Below are 19,129 nucleotides of genomic sequence, written 5' to 3'. Positions count from 1 at the left end.
TGTTGCTGATTATTCCCACCTGTGCTTTACTAGGCAACTAGTTTTAAAGACACTTGTTGCTTGCCTGATGTGTCCATGGTAAAGCACAATTATAGTTATTGCAAACTAAAATTTACATTTTTAGAATAAATATGGTAGGCTTTAGTAGAAGATGCGGAGAAAAATGGTGCCTAAAAAACCAGTTAGTGGAAAAAGAGCTTTGCATAAAAGCCATTAAAAGAATTATTTATCATTGCCATCTTTAATGTAGTTATTAAATATGTAGTTACTCTGATTTTAACATCTTATAAAACATCTTCCTACACATATCTTTATATAGGCACCATGAACAAGACTACACTCATCAGCAGCAAGAGACAGTCTTTTTACATTGTTCATTTATTTTGTAATAATAATGAAACTTCTGATCAGTAAGCTGGTGATCACAAAAGTGAAAATAAATGGGAATGGAAGATCAGTAATGTTACACTCAACACCTCAGCTATACAATGAGCGTCTCCCTTTGCTCCTTCCTTCCCTTGCATTTCCTATGACGAGACTTCAAAAAGTAAGTTGTACATGATTATGGTAGGCCAAGTAACTTTTATTGATTGCTCCAATGAACTTCTAAGTGACCCAATTACATGACACAACTTTTGAACTTAGACACAAAGTATCTATAAACAATGGTAACATTCCTTGACAATAGAAATAAGTTTTTTGGCCTCGGATCAATCTATGAACCGCTGTATCCTCGTCACTTGATAATCTCTTTCCCCCAGATGTTCTTTCAGACTGCCAAAAACATGAAAAAGCATGGAGACGGGATCTGGACTTCCCATTTAGTATCATCAATGTCTGTGTGTGGCCTTGATTAAATAGTTGGCACTATTTCACTACAGCTGGACACAATATTGAAGCTGGTCCATATACCAACAGAATTTCACAGTGAATCTGGGTGAAATTTAAATGTTTTGCCCACAAGAACTGTACTGTCCTGCCTCCACCATTATAGTTACACAATGGTCAAAATGTGGGACAATATGGTTAACTTACTTTCTGAAATCCCTATGTATGCCAAATTCATTGATGCATTCAAGTTAACTGACCTGATTCTCAGTGACCATATTAACCTATTAAATGTCCAGATACTCAAAGACACCATAATGGTACTGAAACAGAATATGATGAAATGAAGCTTGAAATGCTACATTCAGTCTTCTGAAATTACTTCACCTAAAAAGATTACAAAACACATACTTTCAATAATGGCACAGACACAAAAATGACATTGCACATACAACACAATGGGAAAAAAGCTGAAGATGTTCGATACAGCAAATACCACTGAACCAGTCACATACTATATAAAATATGAAAAAGAATTGGTTCTTCTAACAAAATGTTTACTTTAGCATCTCATATCATTGAAGAACACATATGTGAAAAATTACAGATGTCTCAATGACAGTTTGTTGTTAAATTATCGAACATATTATATGTTTGAGTGTTGGCAGAAAAGCTCTTCTGTAAGAATCGATGCAGATTCTGAATGCACTGACCACGCTAAACTCTGCTTGCACTGTTCGTTCACAGCTTTTGTAACAATGTGCAAGCTGTGAACAGTGTCAACTGAGCTCACTGCTGTTTCTCTATGGATGAACCTGTTCTGAAATTTTGCAACTCCAACATTTTTAATGCATGCACAATGGTTGCACATCACACATATGCAAAGATTTGAAAGTGTTCACACATGAAAGAAACACAGTGATGTTTAGGCTTCTTGTGAACTTACAAAAGATGAAAGATGTGGAGAAAGACAGCCATACTGTCAATAAGGCAAGAGGCCTGCTACAAACACTGAAATCGTGCAGAGTTGGGAGCTTGTTCTATTTACAAGAAAATGGACCAAAGTTGTGCACTGTTGATGAGGCAAAAGATATGAAAAGTGAAACCCAAATCTGGCATGCTCAATTACACCACTTGAACTCTATAAGATACGATCAAAATGCTCAAAAACAAGTATGCGACAGATCTGAAATTCAGTGATGTCAATCTCACTAGATGCATTGTGTGTCTTTGAGGAAACAATCATGTCCATTTTCTTCACCAAACAAGAAGGTAATGCAAACTTCTAGAGTTTATGCACTCTGATGTTTGTGGGCAATAAGAGAAACATTTCTTGGTGGTGTGAGAGGTTTTGTGCCCTTTATAGATGACCACACACCTTACAGCATAATGGTGTTGCCAAATGAAAGAACCATTCAGTGATCAAGGTGGCTCTTTGCATGCTGTTCGAGTCTAGACCACCACCATCATTTTGGGCTGATGCCAGCAACACAGCTAACTACATCTGAAACCATTGCTTAACTAAAGGACTATGTGATGGAACTCTATATGAGACGTGGCTGAAGAGGAAACCTGACCTGTCTCATCTTTGTATATGTAGCCAAAAGGCTGTCATCCAAGATAAATTGTCAAACAAATGAAGATTTGATCCTAAGGGCAAAGAAGGGATTTTTATAGGCTACTCTAACTATTTGAAAGTCTGTTGGGTGTGGGTACCAAGAGATCAGAGGATTCACATTTCAAGAAATGTGAAGTTCCTTGATCATAACAATTTTGAGCCCAAACACACTTGTCTGGGCTTCTATGACAATTAACTAGACCATCATCAAGAGAAGGCATCGATATGAGTTCCATGCGAAGAAATTTCAATGGTGATAAAAACAATGAATTAGAGCCACTGTCAGACAAAGTACTCTACAGCTTTGATGAAGACTGGCGTCTAATCACTTCAGGCCAAGAATTCAATCTTGAAGATAAATTATTCTGTGGTGATGACTGTAATTCATCAAGCATCATACCTGTTCAATAGTTTGTGTCAGGTGTAGATTCATCAGATGTTTCAATTCATGATATTAACTTCACTGCAAATACAATAGAAATCACTGTCAATGATGCACTGCATGGTCCAGATCACTGAGTGCGGTCTGAGGCCATATACACACATAAAAAAAAGTTTTTCGTCACCTCAGTTCTGAGAGTTCGAGAACCTGCCCTTTTAGTTGCTCATGAAAACCACACATTGCATGTTGTGCCACCATACAGCGAGACCTTCAGAGGTGGTGGTCCAGATTGCTGTACACATCAGTACCTCTAATACCCAGTAGCACGTCCTCTTGCATTGATGCATGCCTGTATTTGTTGTGGCATACTACCCACTAGTTCACCAAGGCACTGTTGGTCCAGATTGTCCCACTCCTCAATGGAGATTTGGCGTAGATCCCTCAGAGTGGTCAGTGGGTCACATCGTCCCGTACGTTGGCCCCACATAATGCCAATCCAAAACAGCAGGGAACCCCCACCTTGCTGCAATTGCTGGACAGTGGGTCTAAGGTGTTCAGCCTCCAGACACATCTCTGACGACTGTCTGGTTGAAGGCATGTGTGACACTCATTGGTGAAGAGAAACACGTTGCATGGTGTCGTGGTTGCAAAGATGGACCTCGCCATAGGCATTGGGAGTCAAGTTGCACATCATGCAGCCTATTGTGCACAGTGAGTCGTAACACCATGTCCTGTGGCTGCACGAAAAGCATTATTCAACATGGTGGCATTGCTGTCAGGGTTCCTCCGAGCCATAGTCCATAGGTAGTGATCATCTACTGCAGTAGTAGCCCTTTGACAGCCTGAAGGCATGGCATCGACAGTTCCTGTGTCTCTTATCTCCTCCACGTCTGAACAACATCGCTTTGATTTACTCTGAGACCGCTGGACACTTCCCTTTCCAAGAGCCCTTCCTGGCACAAAGTAACAATGCAGACGCAATCAACTGCGGTATTGACCGTATAGGCATTGTTGAACTACAAACAACATGAGCCGTGTACCTCCTTCCTGGAGGAATGACTGGAACTGATAGGCTGTCGGACCCGCTACATCTAATAGGTGCTGCTCATGCATGGTTGTTTACATCTTTGGGCGGGTTTAGTGACATCTCTGAACAGTCAAAGGGACTGTGTCTGTGATAAAATATCCACAGTCAACATCTATCTTTAGGAGTTCTGGGAACTGGGGTTATGCAAAACTTTTTTTGATGAAATCACGCACTGGTGAAAAATTATACCTGGAACATCGTAGACCTAAAAAATGAAAGGGTAATTGACTGTAGGACTGTTTTGAGGAATAAATACAGAAGTGATGGATCTTTGATGAGGAAAAAAAAAGAAAAGGAATAGTTGCAGCCTGGAGTTCACTTCATGGAAATATTCTTTCCAGTTACACGAATAAAATCATATATATTACTTTCGAATTTCAGCCAAATTTCACTTGTGTGTGTGACACTGGGTATCACCACAGAATTTCTCAATGGTGAAATTGACAAGGAAATATTCATGGAACAACCTTGCCCACTGGTTGAATTGCCACTAAAGATGCAGAGAAAGATAGCCATATTGTCAAGAAGGCAAGAGACCTGCTACAAATACTGAAATTGTTACAGTGTGTAAACTTAGAAAAGTCATTTATGGGCTGCACCAAGCTGGTCGACTGTGGTATACCAAGTTGGATGCAGCACAGGAGCAAACTGGATGCAAAAGCTACAAGTACAGAAGATGGCACTCATTATCCATTTGGAGAACTCTATATGTCCATCTTTTCAGCGATGGTGTGGGGACTCGGCTGTTTGATACAGGATGCCAAATCAAAAACCTTTCAGCTGTCTAATTTCCAAACTGTTATTTTATTTGGTTACCAGTTTTGGCAATTTACCGCACCATCTTCAGGTCCCCTCACCAATGCATAGGACAATCCCTACTTCGGTTCTGGTCAAAATAGAGACCAGCGTTCAAGTACTGGTGTCTGTAGATTTCTGCTTGCTACTGAGATCATCGTCTGTGGCAGATAATGGTTTAAGTGATCGTTGTATCAAGCATAGATCAATAGATACCAGTATTTTCACCAGAATCAAGGTTGGAATTTTACTACACGTCTGTCAGGGGACCTGAAAATGGCATAGTAAATCACTGAAACTTGTAGCCAAATAAAGTAAGTCTGGAAATTAGATGACAAAGGTGTTGGATTTAACATAATATTCAGAGAACTGGTTGGAGCACTGATGTACACTGTCTTCAGTATTGGACTTGACATATACTATGCAGTCAGTAAGCTAAGCCAGTACAGTAACAGCCATGATTTTATTCACTGATAATGGCTAAGCTAACCCTTAGATTCAAAGGAACCACAGACAAGAAACTGCCCTACATCAAAGGGATAAGGAAGTTATCTTCAGCATACACCACCTTGTTCAATGACAATCAGCTGAAAAGTTAGCACAAAAGTCAGTTTTCCACTTAAAGATGAAGCACATTCATGTAAAATACCACTTCAGACGTCAAGCTCTACTTTAGTACCCACTGAAGGAGGAAGAGAAGATTTGTGTTTCATGTCCCGTCGACAGTGAGGTCATTAGAGGCGGAGGTGAAGAGGATAGAGAAGGAAATCAGTCATGCACTTTTAAAAGGAACCATCCTAGCATTTGCATGGAGCAATTTAGGGAATCAGAGAACACCTAAGTCCGCATGCCTGGACAGAAATTTGAACAGTTGTTCTCCTGACTGCGAGTCCAGTGAGCTAATCACTGCACAGGCACACTTGGTCAGTAGCTGCTGAAACTGGATTATCAGCCAACAGAAGATCTGATGGTAGATGTACTAATGACACCTCTTTCTGCACTGAAGTGCAAGAAATGTGCTGACGGACTTTGACTTCAATCCCAAAGCTATGAACATAAGACTCAATTCTTAATTTGTAACTGACTGTAAAAATTGAGAGAGCATGTTGAGATTCAAATTTTACCCCTACCTAATACCTTTGGTGTCTATAATGTCACTATGCACGTTTTCAAGTGTGTTGTTCTTAGTTCTGTGTTATTTTCTACACAATGAGTTATGAATAAAGTTGTTCAATAATTATGTGTTGTGCCTGTGTTTTTTCAAACCACATCCCAACAGGGCACTAACTCACAACTAGTGTTAACAACAACTAATACACGGTAAATCAAAATTCAAAAAATTCACATACATAAAAGATAGTAGTAGAGGAATAAGGATATTATTGTACTTACAAGATACCTCTGCCATATACATCCCAGCAGCCAAAAATATTTGTAATATCTAAACTGTCATCACATTTACATCAAAATTTGCCAAACAAATTCACTACATTTTTAACAAAACTGTACTCTGGGAAATATATAATGCAACTGTATACAACTCACCATTTAACACAGGATATTTAAAAATAATGCAAACAATACTTTAACAAGCCACCGAGTTACACCGTGCATGACATTTAATGACAGAACATAACAGTAAAATATGGGAAAGAGGGAGCAGTAGCATTTATTATGGCAACCAAACGCAATGCCAATTCTTTATCTGAAAAGGAATGGGGTGCATACAGGAACGCATATACAACTTCACACAACTCATATCATGTAACGGTCAACATAACATTTCAAATTGGCATAACTGAATTGCCGCAATGAAACAATATAAAACCTCATGTCAATTACAGAATACAGAGCATAATGCTATACCAAATTGTAAAATACGGAACAGTGGGAGCAGGGTCCTTCATTAAGATAACCATTGGGATGTTGCCCTAACTTTAAGATGGAGTATGGTGCATATGGAAATTACATGTAACTTTACGCACAACATAATAAATAATATTAAAGGGTGTTTCAAAAAGAATGACCTGATTTCAAAACTCCATTTTTATTGATAAAAAAATACTATAAACATGGGATACATTGCAAAATACTCACATAGTCTTAAAGTTTTAGTTATGCTACTACAACTACTCTGTGTCCATCAGCAACAGCACAAAAATGAAAACCGTGTTACATTTTTATCACAGTTAATTTTCAGTGTTTAAACAAGATTTCACATTAGTGGTAAAGTGTGCGTATGGGGAATCCAGAACCCCCATGACATTTAGCATAAAAGAGACTCACCTTAAGCAAACTTTTTTGTGCCATTTCTTGTGAAAAAGTGCACAGTCCCTCGTGTTTTGAGGAAAACACAGTGACTGGAATGGGCTATCTTCAAATGCTGCACAACTTCCTTTTTCCACAGCTTCAGGAGCACTCTGACAACTTCATTTTCCAACAGATGGAGCTCCAATACATTGGCACAACAATGTGGGTTAGTTTCTCAATGACGCTCTGCCTCAATGATGGGTAGGTTGCATGGACACTGCCTCCCATTCTTGGCCTCAGAGATCGCCAGACATGAACCCATTTGATTTTTTCTAGTGGGGATATGTGAAGGAAAGTGTGTTCATCTCCCCTTATCTCATGACATTGAAGAAGTGAAGAATGGAATAACAGCCTATATAACTTCTGCAAAAGCAGATACAATGTGTAAAGTTTATGATGAATTTAGTTATTGTCTGGATGTTGTTCATGCTGCTGCTGGTGAACACAGAGCGTTTGTAGTAGCAAAGCTAAAACTAAGATTTCATGAGTATTTTGCAATTTATCCCGTGTTTGTAGTATGTTTTTGTTGATAAATATGGAGTTTTGAAATAAGGTCATTCTTTTTGAAACACCATGTACGTCACAAAAGTAAAATATTATTGCTTCCTATACTGATGTTACAAACACGATGCCTTGCCCCAATGAACACAACACAGCCACATCCGTGATATGATTAGAAGTGCAGAATGGAATAAATAACACCAAAACGAAATTTAAAATTTTGAAACCTGTTACAAGGCCAACTGTGAAGTACAGGCACTGCTTGTAAAGAAGCAAGTAGCATTTGTAATTAATGTGTGCTACTATGAGTGGGTGTAATTAACGAGTGCTACTGTGAGTGGCTGTACCCGTAGCACAACAAACTATTGAAGTTACAAGAACTAAAGAGCATATAGGAAATCAAGTGCACTTTAAATCAATTAAACAGTGGTACCTGGCAGCAAAGTAACATAATGTACCTCTCTTTCTCTTTCTCTCTCTCTCGCTCTCAGCTAATTAAAACAGTCACACAGTGGTATTGAGATAATTGTAAAAATATAGCACATAACATCGAACATGATGAAATATTAAAATGTTGGACCTACTGTTCACAGATAAAATAAACTAACTTTCAAAAAAAATTTTGCCAATTTTTTTTTTATAGATTACAGTATTGTTATACCCACGATACAAAAGTAAGAAACTAGCAAATGTGTCACAGATAAATGCTATTATGTAAGCCGCTGCTACAATGCTTCGTGCTACTGAATTGCAATGGAATGCACTGCATGTGAAAACCATTATGCGATTTTAAAATACAAGCACCAGTTACACATGAAACTAAAGTTGAGCACCATATGTTATTGACAGTGTACAATAAAAGCAGTAAATACAGCCTTGGAGCTATTGGAATGGAGTGTGACACATGTGGGACAAGAATAATTTAATTAAAAACAGTGGTACATGACAGTCAACATACTGCAGTATCAAAAATTAATGGTATTCAATAAAATGTCATACTTACTCCCTCTGATATAACATAAGATCTCAACTATGACAGTATGCTAATTGTAGAACACATTGTAATACTTAACAAAACAAATATATAATGTTTAAAAAGTTTTCAAGGGATAACACAGGCACTGTTTATAATTTTAAGTAAATCAACTGTAAGCTACATGTGCCATTGAATGAAGGATATAACTGATATAGTGTTGCTTTTAATATATTTGTAGTTGGTGGTCAGAGTTTATTCCAAGAGGCTGTCAAACACCAGAAAAATCAATTCCTGATGAAGCCACTTTTTTTTCATTTATCATGTGATCTACTTCTTTTTATGGAGAGCACTGACCTCAGTTTCTTCAAGGACAACAAGTGTGGTGCCTTTCGGCGCAGATGTGAGACTTCCATGGCATCTTCAATAGACTATAGCGTACTGTTATTGTCTCTCAGGAGATATCTTGTTTCACTGGGATAACGCATGGTATTTTAGGGATGTTTACTTAAAATGGCTGATGTTGACTGATACATGATTTGCTTCCTTCTTTCAGATATTTTACAACTGTTAGGTTCTGCCATTCACTCTCACACTGGGCAACTCAATAACTTGTTGAAACACTGTTTTATTATTTTCAAATATCTGGTGTTAAATGGCTTGTCAGATAAGTTGGATACAATTGCATTATATATTACGCAGGATACAGTTTTCTTAAAAAATTTAGTGCATTTGTTTGGTGAATTGTTATGCAAGGGAATGGAAGTTTACATACTACAAAAAGTTTTGGCCACTGGCCTGCTGTATGTGGCAGAGGTGATCCTGATTCCATTAATATCCTTGTTTCCTACTATCTCATTTTACATGTGTTGGTTTTTGTAATAAGATGTATCTTTGCTATTAATATTAGTTGTAAAATACATGGAGCCTCTGTGAAGATCACATCCTACATCAGAATCCGAACAGCATTTAAATTTAACTGTTATGCCCTTATATATTATGGCTCTGGTCCTCTCTCTCTCTTTTAACTTGACTCCACTGTTTCAATTAAAGATTCATTTCTACATTATGTCTTACTTTGTATTCTTATGTCGCTGATTTGATAATGGGGTAACCTCTAACATGTCATTAGAAGTTAAATACAGAACAATTTTGGTGACCAAGACAAGTGTATAATCATTAGTGTCAACATGGTCACCTTTTGCCTTTTGTCTAAGGCAATGAACTAATGTACCCTCTGTGCATGCACCCCCCCCCCCCCACACACACACACATATACACAGGAGGGTGGTGGAGGGAGAGGGTTCAACTAAGACAAGTTACAATACTACTACAATACTACTATTGTTCTGTGAAATGAAACAACTTAAATGTAATGAATGTCAAACCTTATTCCAGTCCTGGAGATCGTAAAATGTTCCACGTTTTCCCATCAGCTTACGGTACACCACCATAGGAAAATGGACATCCAAAATAATGTTGTTATATATTGCTAAACCTAAGACTATGCCAATCAATGTGAACTGGGCATCACTCTCAAATGATGTGGGGTTAAACCAGACAGTCTGAGTTTCTTGCTGGAAGGTGAACATACCTGGGGAGACACACAAATTACCGTAAAGCACAGAAAACACACAATTCAAATCTTTTATTTCCATATAAGAAATTTTTTTGTGAACGTACCATAATCCGCATTGAATATTTCTTCAACAATTAACTGGAAAAATTCTTTCGACACTCCGCCTTCGTCTATACCCTGTTCACCTTCAAATTCAACAACCAATTGTTTCTTAAAATCTTTTGGGCTCTCCATCGCTACCACTTCCAACTATAAACAAAAACAATCATTCTACTTATAAGCACAGCATTTACTACTTGACAAAACTAACCACTGTACACTAATGGGAAAGAACAACTAAAAGAAATGATATCTGGAGCAACAATATATTCATATGTAGTTGTTAGTGAACAACTTACGACAAGCAAAAAACATTTACAGCCAAAGATTGAAATACGAATAGTAACTACTGAACAGAGCGTGAACTTGCTCTTTACCTAGTCCTGATACATTTCATCAATCGTGATTCCGATTAGGTTTCAGATCTCTTTTCACTATGATGCACAAGCAATTTCTAATGACTCACAATTTATGAGAAAATGGTGAATATTTTATTTGGTAATTCCATGAATGACTGAGACTTTGCACCAGAGCGTTTGTGAATCCCTGTTACAGCCTATGATCCACCCAATCCTTGCTGAATAATTATGATTAATACATTTTGTTCTTATGGAACCATATACTTAGGATTTTAAGTGTGTTCCATGATTAAAGCAGTTCAGGAGAATACTCCAATTTCTAAATAAATAGTATCTCAGTTTCCATTTAGTTCATTAAACTTTGCCCACATGTGCACACTCACAAGACGTCCTTCCTCCTGTGATCACTGACCTCATGTATCCTGTAAGATAATTACCAGGAGCAATTTAGTGAAATTCAGTCTCTGTTTGATCTGAAGTCCGGTAGTTAGATTTCTGTTGCGTGTTTTTCTTTGAGTTATGAGCTAGGCCTAAAGTCAGCTAATATTGCTGGGACTTCTGATGAGTTGGCACTCAAGACAAGGTAGAGAATGTTAAGAACTGTATTTCTTCATAGGAATTTCACTGCTACGGGAAGTCCTTGTTATAGGGTGAAAGATCATCCCACCAAAGAATTATTAACCAATATTTAGACTTTTGTATAGTCAAGAAACAATGGGTGCATTTTAATGGGATGACTGCTATTGTATGGTCAGAGTGTACTTTCCTAATTCATAGTCCAATGCTCAGGACAAAAGGGTTCCACTTCAGTGCACCTGGATGCAGTGAGACTCTACAAAAAGCCACAAAAGACAGACAGGTACTGAAACATTTGCTTCACACTGAAAAGGGTTTCCCAACTAAGTTGAGGAACACTGCTGAGCCCCCAAGTGACCACTGAGGGAATCTCGAGTGGCGGCTTAAAGGCATTCACATCACAAACAAGTGGGCTGCTTATTAAGCTACAGCCTTCTTGACAAACCAGGAAGACCAAGAAACGCCTGAAGAAATTCTCAGCAATTTTCACAAGAAAATCTGGCATGTAAGCCACTAAGAGAACCAAAAAACAACAGTCATAAGTGCTGCAACGGGTCACAATGTGAGAACAATGCTGGAGTTCACATGTTATATGCTAGATGCCGCCCAGGGACTTTTTGAAGCAAGGTCAAAGTGGGGCGCGGACGGTGGAGTGAGCGCGCCGTGGGCGGAGGGTATTTAAATCGGCCGCCGCCACGACCGAACCCAGTTCCCCCTGAGCAGCCATAGCGTACGGATCTCCGTGCCGGCACGTTCACAGGAGCTCAGTCCGTCAGTTCACCTGATGATGGCGACATGTTTGATCGACGAAATATTGTGCCCATTGGACACTGTAGACCGGCAGTACACCTGTGGATATTTTGAAGGTCAAAAAGTTTGGCACCCTTTGCAGAGACTGAAAGGGCAGTTATCCAGTACCATTCATTCATTGGATGACAGTGTATACTGAAACTGCAAACAACAAAGACAACGTAACGGGACATTCAGTGCCCTGAAGGACAGTGTGAGGGGAAAAAACTAAACTACCAAGCAGGGGAAATCTAGAGATCAGTTGAGTCAATTAGATCAGTCTGGGGCTCTTAAAGATTTGATCAGTGGGAGGATTTGTGGGCCTATGCTGCAAGACTGGGATTCAGATTTGATTTCACATTCATTCTGAGGTGACTTGCGGGTCTTTACTACAGTAAAAGTATACCAATGCATACTTTCTTAGTCGCAGGATGTCAAAGACAACTGATAAAGGTGGAGGTAGCAGCTACTTATAAGCAGATTATTAGAGGTCCTTGTAAGCTGAGGATTTAAAATCGAGTTTAGCAGCTCCTCAATTTTATAGAGGATGTCTCCTCAATTTTACAGAGGAAGTAATTGGTTAACAGCAGCTATTCTACTTCCAAACCAGCAGTACTTCTTCCCCCTTAGATAATTCCATATTTTACCCAGATAACACCTGGTCACACACAGTGAGAAAGGTACAAACCCTATGAAGATTGACAAATATTACTGCTTTTCTGATCGGCAAATTGCCTCGTGTCAGCCAGTAGATAAGTCAGCAATATAAATGACGATCAATTTCTTTGTCACAGTCCTCTGCAAGAACCATATTGTACACACTTATATGAATGACATGGACTGTGGTTTCCCAGGACATTTTCAGGCACGGATTTCATTGTCAGATATTTAGAGGTTATTACAGCACATGAGGGCTTCTCACCATTATGAGTTATTAAAGTCAGTGATCAGGTACAGTTCTGCAATGTTAGTAGCTTACATATTGTCATGAGTCTAATATATGGTATGAAGTTCCTTTCAGTCACTTGCTTCTTGAGGTTTCAGAAATTTTAACGAATTATTTCATCTGTATTACAGAACTGTGACTGACCCTAAATTCCATAAGATTGCACTGTAGAGGTCACGCAGCATCAATCTTACTTTTCTTCAATATTCTAAAAATGCAATATACATAGGTTGGAACTTAAATAGTGGCAACACTGCTGTGGAGACACTATGCAATGGAATCTACTATTGTCCCTGATGGTACACATTGCTGACATACCTACCTTACCTCTGAGCACGTGGATTCACCCGTCCAACGTCACCGGCGTGCGCACAGTCGAGAGAAACACAGTTACTCGTGAGCGAGTGGTCTAACGTAATGGTGTCACTATGTTTTCAAAACAGGAACAACAGAGTTGGATCAAGATTTAATGTGCCAGAGGTCGTACAGCAAAACAGTTCTTTAAGATCTTCAATAGGTGTGTGGGGAATCTGCACTGCCTTACAGAATAGTGTTACGCTGGGTAAAAGCCTTCAATGAAGGTCGGCAAACTGTGGCAGACAAGCACCGGGCAGGTTGTCCTAGTGTCTCTGAAGAAGAAGTGCATGCTGTTGCCGCGTTAGTGGACAGTGATCAACGCCATATGATTTGTGAGCTCACCCACGAAACCGGATTAGCACATATGACTGTGCTTCGCATCCTGAAGGAATGCCTGGGCATTCAAAACATTGTATCACAATGGGTTCTGCACAACTTGACGGAAATACAGAAATGGATGCATTACGACGCTGCTCAGATGCACTTTGAGCGCTATGAGTGCGAAGGAGAGGCTTTCTTACGCCGTATCATAACAATGAATGAGGACATGGGCCACATTGTACGAACCAAAACTGAAACACCAATCCAATGAATGGCGTCATTATGTGTCGCTGCGAAAGTTGAAAGTGCGTCAGAGCCCCGGTATGGTGATTCTCATGTACGACTGTAATGTTGTTATCGTAACGCATTATGTTCTTCCAAGGCAGGCCGTCAATGCACAGTATTACTGTTCGTTTTTGGAGCATCACCTGCGACGCTTTCTGCACAACCCACCCATCATTTTGCACGACAATGCGTGAGCACATACAGCGCAAGCTGTGGCTGCTCTGTTCAGTCGATGGGACTGGGAAATACTTTACCATCGACCATACTCCCCGGACTTAAGTCCTTGTGACTTTCATTTTATTCTGAAGATGGAGGAACCACTTCATGGCATTTGCTTCAGAACTGTTCCAGAGATTCAACAGGCAGTAGACTGCTTCATCTGCACCATCAACAAAACAAGCTCTGCTAACAGTATACTATGCCTTCCACATCGCTGGCAGTGGGTTCTACAGAACTCTGGGGATTACTTAGAAGGACATTAACAGGTGCAAACATGTAACTCTTTTGTATCGGTTGTGAATAGTTTCCAATATTTAAGTTCCAACCCTCATAGTTGTCAGTGGACAGAAGTACATTCACACTCCATGCAACATTTCATGATCTATTACAAAAATTTCTCTGCTTAATTTGATCAGCTACGAACACTAAAAAATTACAATTATTCTGCAAAACAATAATGAAACTACAAATACTTATTCTGACATATTTATTACAGTCAAACATGTACATTAAGGCGGACATACTCACCTCTACAAGAGCATCTTCTATAATGTGGTCTCTTCTAACTCTTAATTTCAAGAATGGATTTGTTGGTTGTCCCACAACTGTGTGAAAAAAGCTCATCCGCCTTTCACTATACATTCGTATTCTGTTGTCATAATACAGTCCCAATGATTTTGTAGCAGGTGTCAATATGAAAGAATGTTTCATAAAACTAAACTTCTTGGTCATATGTGGTAAAGAATCTGTAGAATCACTCTTGTAGTATGCAAAGTCTTTGTCCATTTCTACTACGTCATTGAGAAGCACATGATAGAACTCTGTAAATGGTATATGAGGTTCCCGAGAATCTAGCACATTCACACCAAGTTCAACAGACAGAGGATCTTCGAAATGTTGCGGATTTCCATTCTTCGTGTCTCCTGCTGCTTCTGCAAAAAAATGGCCCTCTTCTACTTCATCACCACTACTGTTTGGAACTTCTTGCCGCAGTTCAGGTGGATCCAGTTCTCCGGCGAGGATGTTCGCATAATACAAGACCTGCAGAGCAAAATTTGAGCTTTACTATTAACGACAGTACAAAAAGAAAAACCACAGGTGCTAAACGACAGTGTAATATTCGGGTAACTGTACTGATATAAATAAAATATTATTTTTCAATTGACATGCATACACTTATTTCTTTGTACTTTCATAAAGTATCAATATTCATATACATTTTTATTACTCATAGTTCCCTAGTTCTGAATCTCAAGAAGCCTTATGGTTTGAACAAAAAGTAAATTTTAAGCATTAAATGCTTACTTCTACAAATCTGTTATACTACAGCAGAATAGCAACCACAGAACTGCCACTGGAGGAGATGTTTCACTTATCGCACTGTATTTCCACTACTTTGTGTGGCAAAATGTAGTGAGGTAGTAGCATGAACAACATAATCTCATCTATGCTTTATCCTCGGAAGCAATTTCTGCATCAATAAGCTAATTTTAAACATTGGAAGGTAATTTGCACAGGAAAACTAAACATAAGCCAGGTAGAACACCTATTATGCCCTGTCACTTCCAGCCCAGAAATAATAGTATGACAATAATTATGCTTGCTCCATCTTATATTTACTACTGCATTTCTGATGTTCTGGTGGTTCACATTACAAACTGTATCTTAAAATCCATTGAATGAAGATGAACATTATTCTACCATCAAAAATTTAAATTTAGTGTTAATGTCAATCCCCTGACGTGTTCCTAGACAGTTGGGTGGTTTGTTAACCACAGCAAATAACAGATTAAAGCCCACACATCAGATATTTTTAATTCTGTGCTAGGTAACTTCAGTTGATTGACATATAAAAATATAACTAATTAAAACATATTACGAATGTATTTTGAAACATTTGTTATGCACAAACACACCACAACATGATCCTCTATGGTCTGTCTCACATGTAGTCTTATTGCTCACTTTTGCGACCGCATTATTCTTTCTAAAAGGACAACAGCTGTGCAGCCCCACAATACAATATCATAGTTAAGAATGGGGTAAAGCATTACATATTATCATATGTTTTTCAATGTCTGTCTAGCAACTGTCTTTGCAAGCTGGTTAAGGAGCTATAAGCCACTACTGACTAACACATGCAAAATTAAACACACACACACACACACACACACACACACACACACACACACACACACACACTCTCTCTCTCTCTTACAGCTGAGAGTTTTTGTTGTCAGTTACACACTCCATTCACGTTGGTGTGGTGGGAATTGCCAATTTTAAGTGCCAGTACTTGAGATTCAGTAACATTTGCCTACTAGCAAATGAATCTGCTTCTCTATCCAAAGTCCTGTCATATTAATGTGACCTTTGCCCATGTTCGATGTGAATGTGCAATAACCACTCAGAGATGGCAGGTAGCAGCACTAGCAGTGGAGAGTATATAAAGAGTGTCCGGAGACACAGAAAACCGTGTAGTAATCGTCATAACTCTGAAATGGAGCAATTTCTTATATGTCCAAAATGGCATGATCATTGGCTTTTGCATCAAGGGTGGCCGTATTACCAAAATGACTATGCCTGTAAGCTGTTCGGGTGCTGCTGTGGTTAAAGCATTCGGTGCATGGCAAAATGATGCTATCCAAAACCGACGCTGGGACAACTGATCAATGGCTGCGGAGAACTGTTGAGCAACTGGGCGTCCAGATGAACCAAATGTCTATCAACAGTGTCTCCTCAACAACCATTCATCAAACCTTGCTAACTATGGGCCTCGGCAGCAGGCGCCTGTTTCATGCACCCATAAGGACTGCTATTGACTGGCAATGAAGGCTGGAATTTGCATGCTATATCTCATGCTGTGACACTTTTCTTGTTTTGAAAGGTTGCAACAAATGGATGGAAGTTAAAATAATAGTTTAAAAATAGTGAAAAGAGGATAATAAAGAGATCCATGGGTATCTCGTCATTCTGGAAGGCACTAGGGATAAATACAGGTATGCATCTATCAATGGGGGCCATGCAGTTTGGTTTTCCTTAGCTCGATTGCATCTACCAGCAGGGCAATGCAACGTGTAACAAAGCTCGCAGTGTACATGTGTGGTTCAAAGAGCACCAGGCTACGTTTACTGTTCTCTCCAGGCCACCAAACTCCCCAGATTTAATCCTAATCGAGAATGTGTGGGACCAGCTCGTTCGCTCTCACAGATCCTCAACTGAGAAACCTAATACAACTGGAGTCAGCATGGTGCTACATCCCTGTCGGTATCCTCCAGAACCTCTTCATTGACTCTTCCTGTATGTCTCTCAGAGGTCCACACTGCAAAAGGTGTCTACTCAGGCTTTTGACAGAGGTCACATTAATGAGACTGGACAGTGTATTATCTACCACAAATAAGATATAGGTCTGCATAGTTTATAATGCGAGTTTTTGTGCAATATCGTTAATATACACTGCTTGACATAATAAGTTAATCACCCAAAAGTCATGGTTGGTTATCAAAGTAACTTTGTACATGTACACACTACCAGCGGGTATGTAAATGATTAAGAGTTGCCTTTCTTGATGACAGGTACAATGGCAACGAGAGTGCATTAGTGTTTCTTATGTTTACTGTTGTTACCAGGGCTAGTAGGATATATAAGTTCGTCAGTAATGTCATATGCTCAGTAATCACTGAGAAGGACATGGAGACACCACATAATGGTGTGAGAAAACATTATCAGCACCTAGCGGTGTTTGAAAGAGGCCTCAATGTGCATCTGCATTTGGTTGGTGGGTCAAACTGTGCAATATCCACATCTGTGGGGCATTCAGATGTGACAGGGGCCTAATGTTGGACTGCATGGAACACGAGGGCAGGAATACTTGTCAAGTTTCTGGTGGCCACATCTGACCAACAAATGGGAGGATCAGCATATTGTGCACAAAGCACATCAAACCCCTTGATAACTGCACCTGCTATGTCAGAACACTAAACAATTCATTGGGACTAGCAGCAGGCGGGCAGCCATGCATGCGCTGCCATTTCATTGGGACTAGCAGCAGGCGGGCAGCCATGCATGGGCTGCCATTAACACATCACAAACAGCTTTGTGAGGTGGTCGTGTGATCCGGTAGCATAGACTGTCTAAGAATGGCATCACAATTGTCTTTGGCAATGAATCTCTTTCTGCACTAAAATGGATGAACCATCATGTTGAGAGGCCTCACATGTGGCCCTTCAGGTCACGGCTGGTAGCGGTTGAGGAAACAGATGACACAACAGTACATCATTACCATAATTCATCCTTAAGTGTTACCTCTAGTGTGTAGATATCGTGGTGTCATTTTTCAATAAGAAAATTCTCGACCACACGACATGGCACGTACCTCTATACTGTGTTCACGAGGTATTCCTATGGCCAGCAAGATCCCAACATCTGACCTCAATGGAACATGTAAGACAAGCTTGAATGTGCACCCTATCCCAGTGCCAGTGTCTGGGATATCAAGGAACAGTTACAACAGCTGTGTGCCAGCTTGCCTCAGGAGCAGAAACAACTGCTCTATGTCATCCTTCCCAACCGAATCAGTGCAAGCACCCAGCACAGAGAAAGTGCAACATCATACAGATAAATGGGATCAAATTCTTTACAAACCTGCCTCTGTTTTGTAATCACTGAAATACAATCGTACACCCTCTCAACTTCTGAAGTTTCATTTTGAATTGTCTTCCGTTTCTCGGTGCTTCACTTTTTATGAGGCAGTGTATATGAGGAAGAGAAAGGAAGCACGGACTGAGCCCTCAGGTAAACTTTGTATCACTGTTTCATTAGTGGATTGAAATTTTTATGATTTTATAATTTAATTTGAATGAGGGAACTTTAAAAAGTGAGTTACACATTATTATTACAGGTCAACTTTTAATGAATGCTGCACTACACTTCAAAGTGACACAGATACATTACACTATTTTTCAAAATAGTTACCAAATTTCTGCAAACAGCAGTTAGAAAGCTCCACCAATCATTTCATCCCTTGATGATAGAAATCTGCTTCTTGGTCGTGGAGCCATTCAAGAACCACTACTGAACATCGTCTGGAAAATCTCTTTATCTCA

General features: G+C 39.4%; 1 protein-coding gene across 2 annotated transcripts in view; it reads right to left on the bottom strand.

The window, feature by feature from the left end:
- LOC126198485 (ubiquitin-protein ligase E3A) overlaps window positions 1-19,129 on the bottom strand; it is a 133,917-nt gene that overhangs the window by 51,669 nt on the left and 63,119 nt on the right. For both annotated transcript variants that reach the window (XM_049934854.1, XM_049934855.1), the window contains exons 6-8: window positions 14,553-15,065; window positions 10,178-10,322; window positions 9,883-10,088 (exon numbers count right to left, since the gene is read on the bottom strand). In XM_049934854.1, coding sequence (XP_049790811.1) covers window positions 9,883-10,088; window positions 10,178-10,322; window positions 14,553-15,065 — 864 coding nt within the window. The remainder of the gene's footprint in view (window positions 1-9,882; window positions 10,089-10,177; window positions 10,323-14,552; window positions 15,066-19,129) is intronic.

The sequence above is a fragment of the Schistocerca nitens genome, chromosome 8, assembly GCF_023898315.1.
Source record: "Schistocerca nitens isolate TAMUIC-IGC-003100 chromosome 8, iqSchNite1.1, whole genome shotgun sequence".
Classification (NCBI taxonomy): Eukaryota; Metazoa; Arthropoda; class Insecta; order Orthoptera; family Acrididae; genus Schistocerca; species Schistocerca nitens.
This window is presented reverse-complemented; position numbering and strand designations above follow the sequence as displayed.